The sequence below is a fragment of the Lemur catta genome, chromosome 9, assembly GCF_020740605.2.
Source record: "Lemur catta isolate mLemCat1 chromosome 9, mLemCat1.pri, whole genome shotgun sequence".
NCBI classification, from domain to species: Eukaryota; Metazoa; Chordata; class Mammalia; order Primates; family Lemuridae; genus Lemur; species Lemur catta.
The window spans coordinates 98178164-98190905 of record NC_059136.1 but is presented as its reverse complement, the minus strand read 5'-3'; the positions used below and the strand labels follow the sequence as shown (position 1 = coordinate 98190905).

The following is a 12742-nucleotide window of genomic DNA, read 5'->3' as shown; positions in this document are numbered from 1 at the left end:
CTATGTATTTCACTGAAGATCCCCCAGGGAAATAGTTTCAGCTATTAAGAAATTTACAATGGAATGGAAGAGACAAGTAAACAGGCAAAAATACTCTTTCTTGATACATTTAAAGATATGTACTAATTCGTAATGTTTTGGGACACCTACAAGGGGCACTTAGTGCCACCTTGGGATGTTTGGGATGCCTTTAATCACACAGCATACATCAACGATAAAATTATCACCACCAATATGTAGACCAAACTAGACTGAAATGCTGCCTGTGGATTCTACCTGTGTCTGTAAATCAGTAAAATAAATTTATGAGAAAAAGGTTTGCTGCATGAGGGTTGGGTTATTGTGTAAGTTGCTGGGGCCCACCTTGTCTGGCCCGGTGCGAGGCCTCCTCCTGCCGTTACAACTTCTCTTCTCTGACGCGTTATCCATCACGCTGTGAATGAAATACGGTCTCCAGACTCCGTGATGTCCCAAGTCCCAGGTCACCCCACTCACGCTGTGATATTTTAAGGTGATCTTCTTAGAAGCAATGACTCATACCTTTCAGGTTTATGTTCACATTCAGAGTGGACAGGTGATTTCACTGATGGGAAGCTTGTGCCAAGGGAAGCACACTGCCACGGGCCCTGGCTGTCCAGCCCGGCCCCACGGAGAGAGCCTTTTGGGGCGGTGTGCATCGCACGCTCCACAGGAGACTTGATGCACTCACATCCAAAAGGGGCAGTAATGTTTTAAGGGGGCTACAATTCACAAAGGCTTCTACCATGTAATCTCATTTGATCCGTGGGATAGCCCTGAATGTCATATGCGGTCACCTGCTCTGAATGATTAAATCAATTGTCTGGGTCAGACCATCAGTGAGGGCAGGACTTCCCAACGCAGACCCCGGCTTCCTGCTGTCGAGGCCATTGGTATAAAGAAAGGTGTACAGCTCACACAACGTCACTGTCTAAGGAGCAGATAGCTTGGCACCATGCCTTGAAATAAATCAGACTTCCATTTCTGAATAAAAACATCTACGTTGCCATTTCTAATGCAAGCCTTTTACCTCTCATGGACTTATTCCCAAATTTTAGGAAAAATTAAATAAGAAATGACCCAGAACAAGTGGGAAGACAAGCAAAACTGTAGACGAGTATGAGAATTTTGTTTTTAATGATAACTTTTTCAGAAAAAGGAAGCCAGAGAAAACAGTAATCCTTAAGAAGCTTCTTTGATTCCATTCCAAGAAAATTGTTAAGAAAACTGTATGTTATGCCTGTTGAAAATTATCTACATTTGTAGAGATGAAGAGGACACCCAAACACAATTATTCAGAAACGCGCTGGTGTAGAACTCAGACACACTGGACAGGGCCCTGGGCATGGGAGCCCGGGCGCACTGGAGCTGTGGGCGCCAGGTGGAAAGGATGAGGTGACCGGCATCTCTGTGGTGTGAGTTTCCCAGCCCTCCTTCCCCTAATTCAACTCTTATTACGATACAGCTCCCTGTACGTGTGGCTATTATTTTGATACTGTGCTGTAACTTTGGAGAGTTCTCGGACAGATCTTTTAAGTTTAGTTATTCCAATCTATACAAAAAGGACGTGTTACTTGGGTGAAAACAAACCTGCTGTCTTAGTGCTGTGATGGTTTTTCGAATTTCCACCGCAAAACTGCTGAAATCTTGAGCAAACTTTGTTTTTGCCAGAAGAGCCACATTTCTAGCATCTTCGCCCACGTACAAGTTATCTGGTTGCCTGTTTATACAAGAAGCACATAAAATGCTGAAAAATAAAAGTTGCCTGAAAATTTAAAAAAATCATCAAATATTCTTTAGGCATTTGGAATATACAAGGCCTTGTGATTGGTGCTCTGTGTTCATAAAAAGAAAGATATGACTGGAACTAGAAATTAAAATTAAATTGCATGTGAGATGATAATCCAGAGTGTCACATCTGCTTCATGCAATTTATCTAAAATGATAAGGAAGTATTGCTTAGGAAATAAAGGAAATGTCACGCTATATTACATATATATTGGACATGTTATTTAGATCTCAAAGTATGTCTTTTGCTAATGACTTGTTCGCTTCACTTTAACCAGTGAAAGAGCAGTGAAAAATTAAATATTACATATTATGCAGTACCCAGGTGGGAAAGCTGCTTGCTTTGTTACAAATTCATGGCAAGAACTGAATTAAGATAAGGATACTGTGCCTGACAAACATCTAATCTTAAACCTGATGCAAAATAGCTCAATCCTATTGATAATAGAAGAAAATAAAAAAAGTCTTGGGTTGAATTTAAGATATGTTTCTTAGAGCTTAACTGAAGTTCTCAGAAAACAGAAGCAGATAAATAGTTTGCGAAATACAAATGAAAGTTCCATCTATCTATTATTATGATGTATTGTTAAAATATTTTTATATAAATTTTATTTAGTGGGCATATCTGTGTCTGAAGTTTTCAATTTTTTCCAAATTTTGTTAAAAGTTATTCCTTGTGAAGAAGCCATTGTAACTTTCAAAATTGTTCTGCTTTGTTCTATTTGATTCTTTTTTTTTTTTTTTTTTTTTTGAGACAGAGTTTCACTTTGTTGCCTGTGCTAGAGTGCCATGGCGTCAGCCTAGCTCACAGCAACCTCAAACTTCTGGGCTCAAGCAATCCTTCTGCATCAGCCTCCCGAGTAGCTGGGACTACAGGCATGCGCCACCATGCCCGGCTAATTTTTAGTTGTTTGGCTAATTACTATTTTTAGTAGAGATGGGGTCTCGCTCTTGCTCAGGCTGGTCTCGAACTCCTGATCTCAGGCAATCTGCCCTCCTCGGCCTCCCAAGTGCTAAGATTACAGGCATGAGCCACTGCGCCCGGCCTGCTTTGTTCTATTTGAAATATGTCTTCTGTTTTTTAATAAGAAAATGGCTTGCCAGAAACAGTGCATCCTGTGAGCTTATAAGAAACTTTCCAGATCAGAGACGTGTGATAGAGCTTACATCAGTCAGGGAATTCAGAAAAGGGAAACATGGAAAAATAACAGAAGTTACCAACAACAGGACCTTAGTCACTGGAGAACTCTGTGTCCCCTAAGACTCTGTGAACAAGAGGCACCATGAATCCACAGTGACCACGTGCCAGTTTTTACTATAGTACTTGGCTAAAACTGTTGCAAGTGTACAAGTGTTGACAGGGATGACATCAGTACAAACAATCTCAGGCTTTTATTTTCATAGTGCTTTCTCCTATAAATTCTCAATGCCTAATCAAAGGGGATTTAATCGCAAAGAAGCCTGAGTGAGTATACAAAAATAGAACCAGGAGTCGAAATACCAAATGTGGGCACATGAGGTGTGGTTGATGTTGGCAAGACCAGATGTTGTATGGTAAGATGGCGTCTGCAATTTAACAAGCATGTTGGGCACATGCCATGCGTCAGGCAGTGTGCCGACACAGCTGGGCGCAGGACGGGAGCGTGTGGCCATCAGGTTTCTCATTTTGTCTTAGAAAAGACTGGTTGATAAAAAAGCAGGAAATATAACATTTGTATTAGGAAAACAAATAAGAAGTGCAATGTTGTATGGATAGGCAACAATACTGCATTTATTGTGGAATAATTGATATATAAAAATTGTGCATAATTAACGTATATATTTTGATGAGTTAGGACATATACATACACCTGTGATTCTACGAGCAAGGTATCAAATATATTCACCCCCTCCAAAAATTTCCTGTGTTCTTTCATGTGTTCCTGTGGTTTGTTTTTTGTTTTTGTGATAAGAATACTTAACATGAGATCTGTCCTCTTAACCTATTTTGAAGTGTGCAAGACCACATCATTAGCTATAGGCACTATGTTGTACAGCAGATCTTTAGAACTTATTCATCTTGCATAACCCAAACTTTTTACCCATTGGGCAACAATTCTCCATTTCCTCCCCCAACCCCTCCAACCCCTGAAAACCACCATTCTATGCTCTGCTTCAGTAAGTTTAACTACTATAGATACCTCATAGAAGTAGAATCATGCAATGTATGTCCTTTTGTGACTAGCTTATTTTACTTAGCATAATGGCCTCTAGAACCACAATGGCTCACACCTGTGACCTCACACCTGTTAGAATGGCTGTTATCAAGAAAACACAAGACTAGTGTTGGTGGAGATTATAAGCTGTTGGTGGGAATGTAGAATAGTGCAGTCACTGTGAAAAGCAGTATGAAGCTTCCTCAAAAAATTAAAATAAAAATTATCATGTGATCCAGCAATCCTACTTCCGGGTACATATCCAAAAGAATTGAAATCAAGATCTCAGAGAGATACCTGTACCCCTGTGTTACCTACAACAGTATCCACAGCCACAACAGAGAAACAACCTAAGTGGCCATCAGCGAATGAATGGATAAACAGTACTGTGCTGTACACTTAAAATGTGTGAAGAGGGTACAATCTCATGTTAAGTGTTCTTATCACAATAAAATAAAATGTATGAAGTAAAATAAATAAAATACATCAAAAATATGGTTTTGTCCATAAAAACTACTATATGCTCTTTTAGAAGATTTGTAAAATGCAGTAAAGTACAAGAAAAAGGTTATCTGTGCTCAATGAAAAATGAGGGTATTACCTGTATTTATAAAAATAAACTATTAACATTGTTATTGATCTTTTTAGTTTATTCTTTTATTTAAAAATAAAAAGTAATAGTTTTTTCATGTTATAGGTAGAACATGTTAATTTAGAAAAAAGTTTAAATATAAAATATATAAGAAAAAGTCTAAATTCATCAAAAAATTGATTCTTTTATCTTAAAAACTTTGTATTGTTTAACTCCTGACTGAAAAAAAAATTTAGAAAATACTAAAAATTACATATCATGAATAAAATCCTTGATATTCTCAAAAATAAATAAATAAGTGAACAATTAAGAAGGCGATGCCTTCCGCCTGGGGCTGGGGAATGAGTCAGGGGAGGCACATAAAGAAATCCCACTTCTTTCCCCATTTCAGGTCCACACAGGCAGCGCCTGCCCTGTGCCAGGCAAGAGTCTGGCATGTACTTTGTGTCACTTAATCCTCCCAGCAGTGCTATGAGACACTGTAGCCTGTGTTTCAGTGAGAATGCAGCAGCTTAGGACGTTGTTAACAAGTCCGTGGTATATCGCCATTAAATTGCACAGCGGGGGTGCAAATCGGGGCTCAAGAAAGAGGAAAGTCCTTGGTCTTAACCACTACGCAGGCTTTTCTATCCATGCAGCGCTCTGGGTCATTTTAAGTACGATCAGATTTATGTTTTAGACAATGTGGGCAGAGAGAATAGAGGCCAGGTAGGGAGGTAATTGCAAAAAAAGGAAAGAGAAAAAAAACAAACAACCACAGACACAGTGGATGTTGCTATATTTCAAATTCTTATTGAAAATAAAACAGCATATTGTTTGGAAGAAAAGACGATAATATTTATTAAGTTGAATTGATTTTAATTCTTGAATAGTGCATTGAAAGGAAGGTTTAATTTGTGATCAAGATGGAAAAAAGAAAGTAGGGAGAGAGAAGAGAGAGTAAATGCAAGGAAGATGGACACGCAGAGAAACGCACAGTGAAATGACAGCCTCAGGGATCCGTGCCTGTGGGCTGAGGGGATTTGACGCCCTCTGGTCTACACGACTACGGCACTTTAGGCGCAACAGAACCATCTACGAGGATCACTAAAGCGTGTGCAGTTACCGGACAAAACGAAGCTCTTATTATGTCACTATTGTCAGATGAGTGATAAACTGGACTCACGGTTGCAAGGTTTGTGTTTGAGCAAATGTTCAACACGATTGGCAGGGGCTAAAAATGAAATCAACAAACCTGTAGCTGAGCACCGAGGCAACGTGTGAGCAGAACTTCGGTGAGGCCACCCAGAGTTTTAAGGGTTAAGATAATAGTACAAATTCATTTTATCTCAAAACAAGCAAAATGAATCTCCGTGGTGGGACCTGGACGTGGCTGCAGAGCAGGACAGAAGGCAGGAGGGGTGCTGTCCACACCAGGTGCCTGTGGACACCACCGAAGGCCAGGCCCCGTTACCATCGTGTAAGACGAGGGAAATCGCCCTCCACTGTGAAATATCCACCCATTTCTGACGACACATGGATGAAACACCTCGCCTGTTGGAATCGATTAAGAAATGAATGAAATGCCAAGTGTTTTCCTGCACTTGAAGTATTTAAAGACGGTTCCGACTGGGGCTCCCACTCCCGGTCAGAGTTCGAATGACCCCGCAGGAAGCAGCTCCAGGAACACAGGGAACACACTTCATTTCCTGCGCCTGGAATGTGAAGCTCTTCGTTCTCTGCCTGAACATTCTAGTTATCGAACACACCAACTCATTTAGACCCAGGAGCCTTCCCATTCCCCAAACACACTTACTTTCCTTGCTCCATGACTTTGCTCATGTTGCTCGCCAGACTAGGACGCCCTTAAACTCCGTCAAAATCTCGGTGGCCTGTCCTGCAAGCTGTCTCCTCTATACGGCCTGGCCGAGGGCCCCAGAAAGAATCACCCCTGTTCTCCGCACTACTCACCATGCTGACTGGATTTCATATCAGGACTTATATGAGTACTTTTGTTAAATGAGTTAGTATTTATTTAATGTTTAAAGAATGTCTGCCACACAGGGAGCACTATAACAGCACACGCTGATTCTGTGTTCTGTGGAATGCCTGTCAACTCCTAGATGCTGTATTAGTACTAGGTGCTTTACATATATATCACAAGTTAGCACAATTATCTTGTAAGGCAGGGATTGCATCCCCATTTGCAGCTGAGGAAACTGGATTTGAAAGTTCTATATGGCGTGTCCACTTACGAAGCAGTGGAAATGACTGCACCCCGTGCCTGAGTGTAGAGCCCCGGCCCTTCCTCTCAAAGCACTGCTCATCTCCTGCATTTTAAATCCCAGAAGACAGAGCCCGGTTCATTTCCACATCCTGCACACATCCACAGCTGTAACCGAAGAAATGGACCCCAAAAATATATTTTGAATTTGATAGAATTATATTACCTAGGAGGATACCAGGAAACAAAACACAAGACACACAGTTTCTGGAAAGAACCTGCCTCACCTGTAAAGCTGTGAGCTGCAATGTTTATTTTAGTAATTTAATTGCACACATGTGTATTGACTATTTACTCAATGAAAAGGAGCTACCGGACGTATTAATGCATGAGGTGCCTTTTCAGCTTTCAGAAGCTTCCAAGTCAATGGCGAAGAGAAACTTTGCAAAGAAATAATTATATAGGAGGCTTGTATGTAAGTTTCACAAAAGAAGTCTTAAGAGATTTCAAAGGAATGAGATTGACATTTCTTAATTTTCTAAGAGTTCAAAAATATTCCACTTGGTCACAAATTAAACCTCGATTGCCATACACGCTTCATGAATTGAAATCAACTTAACTTAATAAATATTATTACCTTTCTTACAACCAGCAGGCTGTTTTAAATTTTCAAAAAGAATTTGAAAAATATCGACATCCACAATGTGATTTAAGGAGTCAAAAGTAGTATCTATGATGTGCAACTTTCTGCACTTTACTGAGAGGAATTCACTGCCAAATATGCCTTGGATGTGCTGTTTCAGAATAAATGGAAGCATACATATTACAGAATTTACCTGGGTTTGCTCCTTTCAGTGTAGTATGCCCTACGTGTAAATAAGTTACCTGTGGTCTCTATAAAAAAAAAAAAAAAAAAAAAACCTAAACTGTAGATTTGAAGTGAATTTATATAGTAAGTAGCCTAAAGAAATGGGGTATTTCCATACTTACCTCCTGCTTACATCACTGAAGTCCGTATGTTTCTCGTCCGGGTAGCTGTGTTGAAATGAGCGTTTCTGTCGAGATTCTCGTGTGACTGCTCTGAACAGTCCTCTGCTCCTACAGTCTGGGGGGGAAAAGTAGCCACAATAGCATCCTGTGAGATGGGATGTCACATTCTTGTCCAGATTATTATTTTGATGGCCAGAGAGAGCAAGAGCACAAACAAGAAAGCAGAGAGAGATCCGTTTGCTCAGTTCCATTTCGCTGTGCGACCAGTCACAGACACTGCTTTTGCATGTCATGGAAGCTCTGCTCTAACGCCAGCAGGTGGGACACAGGCAGTCTGCAGAAACTTCAGAGGAGCCCCAGGGAGTGTGATGCTGACTCTCAGAAAGGGCACTGATTGCATGGTGCCCCTTATTCGTTAGGACTTGCCACAACGAGGACAGAAGCAGCAGCGTGGTGGGTGGGATGCCTGACATTTGGAGGCCCCTCAAAGTGTCTCAGCCACACCTGCTACCAACTAGCGTTTTTGTTTTTAAAAATGCCCTCTCAGCTGGGGGCGGTGGCTCATGCCTATAATCCTAGCACTCTGGGAGGCTGAGGCAGGAGGACTGCTTGGGCTCAGGAGTTGGAGACCAGCCTGCGCAAGAGTGAGACCCGTCTCTACTGAAAAGAAAGGAAAGAAAAAGGAAAAACCAGCCGGGTGTGGTGGTGCATGCCTGTAGTGCCAGCTACTCCGGAGGCTGAGGCAGAAGGATCGCTTAGAGCCCAGGAGTTGGAGGTTGCAGTGAGCTACAGTGCTGCCATTGCTCTCTACCCAGGGCGGCAGAGGGAGACTCTGTCTCAACAAAAACAAACAAGGAAAGCAAACACTCCCCCTCACAACCCCCCACCCCTTCATATTAAAATAAATAAAGAAATAAAAATGCCCTCTTTCACAACAATGCACACATAGTTAACACTACTGTACTGTGCACTTAAAATGGTTAAGAAGGGAAATTTTATGTTATGTGTTTTTATCACAACTAAAAATTTTGAGGATATGAAAAATTTTTGACAAATAAATATGAAACTTAAAAAAATGCCCTCTAAAATTTCATCTGAAAGCAGATAGACTGGAAACTAAGACATTTTGAAAAATGAAAATGATGTAGGAACCTACATTCTCAGACCATAAAACTACTATTCATAAAGCTCAAAAATAAAAATCCTTAATATTGGTGGGAAAACACAGACCTGAAAGAAACTGAACATGATAACAATCTCAGAGCATCCTACTATGCAATCATATTAAAAACATGATGTTGGCAGCATAGCTTGGAGAATAGAGAGGGATTATTCTATAGCTTTCTGTGTTGGGCAACAATTAATAGCAAGTTATTCCTTGAGGAAGAGAAAATAAAAACAACTTACATCTTTACCTTATTATATGTAAATTAAATCTCAAGAGGAATATGACTTATGATAGATTAAGCAAATATGAATACACAATTCAGGATGATTTTTTAAATAACACAATAAACTATAATTGCTATAAAATTACATAAAAGTAAAACTTTATTATACAATATGAAATCAGTGATATTAAAACATAGCAAAAATAAACTAAAATGAAAACATCCCAAAATAAACACAATGATGTGCCTAGAATATTGGTCATAGTTGTCATTTTTCTTTTTTGATTTCTACTTCTACCTTTTGTTCTGTTTTTAATTTGTTTTCGATAAAAAAACAGTCTTTATTTATAGAATCCAAAAATAGTTCATTGAAGAAAAACCAAAGCTTCTTATGAGGTTTACAATTATCATATTGTTGTCTATTACCAAACTGAATAAAATATTTCTGGAAATGTAAGTATAACAGACAGACTAGGTCATTTCAAAGCTTGAGCCACTTTAATGGAGCAAACCTTGGCAAGGTGGGAAGTTTTCCACAATCAAGAAGAAACATGAAAATGCTGCGCTCCTGGGAACAGAGAATTATTCAGAAAGAAAGGCTGGATGGAGGCAACGACTGGGCAGCTTTGCCAATGAACTGGTGGCAAAGCCATCTACTGAAAATGTTTCTCTTGCTACTTTCAAAATGATGACGTCAAGACATTCTAGACAAAGCTATATATTATACGAAGGGACCTTTAGGTGCTTATTTTCCTCTACTGTTACACTGTTACCTTAACTTAGTACTTTATCAATAATCAATAACCCATAAATATTTGCAGATCTGGGTAGAAAAAAAATAAATAGAAATTTTTAAAAAGAACACAAAGAAAGTAAGTTTCAAGCATATAATGAAAATTAGTTTTTCTATTTCTAAAAAACACATTGGGTTTTGTCAATAAATATTTATGGAGAACTTTCCGAATACGGTATTGGACTAGGCACTGCAGAGAAAATAAAAATGAATAAGGCACGGATCCTGATTCGGAAGGGTCTGCCAGACAGAGTACTGCTCTCTACAACACACAGCATTTCCAGTAAAGCCACGATCTCCCTTTGCAACCCTTATATAAAAAGGAAAAATGTAGAGAAAAGGTGCTGCAGATCAACTTTCATCCTCTACTGTCTTTCATTTTTTTTTTAAAAAAAGATGGAACTTTAGAATTTATAAATTTCAAAGCACTAATAGAATGTGCAAGGTCACATATGTGTAAAACACAAAAGCAAAGAGAGAGTATAAATGTCATCGGTGTACGAGATGAACACACCTGAGCAGAAGCAACCCACAAGACTTCAGTGACTATGCAGCTCTGTTTTAATGTGACAGCCAAAATGTTTTAGTCATGACATCTATTTTTTTTTTTTTTGAGACAGAGTCTCACTTTGTTGCCCGGGCTAGAGTGAGTGTCGTGGCATCAGCCTAGCTCACAGCAACCTCAAACTCCTGGGCTTAAGCGATCCTACTGCCTCAGCCTCCCGAGTAGCTGGGACTACAGGCATGCGCCACCATGCCCGGCTAATTTTTTCTATATATATATATTTTTAGCTGTCCATATAGTTTCTTTCTATTTTTAGTAGAGACGGGGTCTCGCTCTTGCTCAGGCTGGTCTCAAACAATCCGCCCGCCTCGGCCTCCCAAGTGCTAGGATTACCGGCGTGAGCCACCGCGCCCGGCCATGACATCTATTTTTTTTAATTCATCTTAATATTTATCCATAGCTACTGCCAAAAAAGCAGAGCATCTGTGATCGCTAAATGTTTGGCTTCTAGGTAAACAATATTAAATTTAAACACAGTCATAATTCATTCTTAGGCTTTATGTGAGTTACCTATTTTAAACTTTATGATAACCTGTGGTCAATATTATTATCTTGTTGTTAACCTGAGGAAACTAAGAAACAGAGAGATTAAATTACCTTGTGCAAAGTCCTACAGCTTTTTAACAAAAGAGACAATATTTGAATATAGACAGTTGGGCTTAAAAGCCCAGCCACTTAGCCATAACACTACAATGCAGGAAAATAGAAGTACAAGGTTAATTCTAAGATTTCTGGCTTGTGCAACTTGGGAAATAATGGTACCGTTATTTGTCAACTGAATGAACGAATAGATGCATGGGTCTAGGGTGGAAGGTAAAAGGATATGATTTGAATTAAGATCAGCTAAAAACTATTGTCAAATTTCTGGTCTACATACGACTGAGGGTGTAAAATATAGCAGATAGAGTGTTGCAAGACAATAGAAAACGTGGGTGAAACATAGCCGTATGAGTCACTTTAAAAGTGAGCACGATGCAATGCGTGTGTGGGTGTGTATCTTCCCATCCAGGGCAGCGCGGGGTGTTCTGCAGTCCTGGGCCTGCTCTGTGAATGGCGACCTACGTCCTTGCTGGGTCCAGCAAGGCTCTTCCCTGTGTTTCTCCTTAACGCACAATCTACAGCCGGTGATCCAGCTCCACCTTTATTTGGTCTCACCTGAGTAACAAACGCTGTGTCATGTCAGGCTCCTGCAGGAAGCCTTTCCCGAACCGGTGGGGAGAGCAGGTCAGACGGAAACTCACGCACCCTCCGGGCACTTTCTGGACGCCTCTGTCGCACTTCCCTCCTCGTCTGGAAGATACAGAGGAGGAGGACTGTCCTACCCACCAACTTATCCTCAGCACCCAGCACGGCACCTGCACGTGCCACACACTCAATAAATATTTTAATAAATGAATAAGTGAATGAGATCAACGAGGCCAAATAATTATTTTTAAATAATTACATCGTCTATGTGTTTAAATGTATGATTTCAGGAATCAGACTATTTGAGTTTGTATCCTGTTTCCCCACATTCAAAATATATAACATTACTTTGAATAAGCTATAAGTAGCTTATTGTAGAAGCCATTTTTCTCAACTGTAACATGAGAATGAGAATATACTCTATCTCAGGGTGTTGTTGAGGTAATATAAGTAAAGCACTTAGTAAGAGTGCTGGACACAGTAAGATCAATAGATGTGGCTCTTACTGTTTGAAATAAAGTTTAGGTAATAAGATAACTGGCTTATTTGGCTCAATAACTTTGGCATAATGCCAAAGCTATAAATATGCTTTTGTTCATAAGCATAATAACTGACATTGAAAAACATTTGTTGATTGAATTAAAACATAAGGTCATGTGTACTGTTTTTCAAGGTAATTCTACATAAGTTTAAATATCCATTTTGCTCTAAAGAAATTGAGCAAGCGTACATTTTAGGGTTCTTTTTTTAATGTTATATTTCTTCATAGTGAAAAAAATCACGTTTTGACATTGCCTTCACCAAAAGATTTTAGACTCACAGAACAATTTTTAGAACTTTTAAAAGTACAAGAATTTACTATCTGAAGGTATCAACAAATTAAACGAGTAGAAAAGTATCAAACTAGCTTGCTAGTGAGCACTGAAAAGCAAAAGTTTATTTCAATGTGTATGTAAATTGTAATCATGTCCCAAAGTCACATTCAAACCAAACCCAGACCCCATCTGGTCTGGCCCAGAGGT

General features: G+C 39.6%; 1 protein-coding gene across 1 annotated transcript in view; it reads right to left on the bottom strand.

Annotated features, from left to right (window-relative positions):
- PXDNL (peroxidasin like) overlaps nt 1-12742 on the bottom strand; it is a 383932-nt gene that overhangs the window by 11737 nt on the left and 359453 nt on the right. The window contains 3 exon segments of the mRNA XM_045560482.1: nt 541-704; nt 1609-1738; nt 7787-7901. Of these exon segments, the coding sequence (XP_045416438.1) occupies nt 541-704; nt 1609-1738; nt 7787-7901 (409 nt within the window).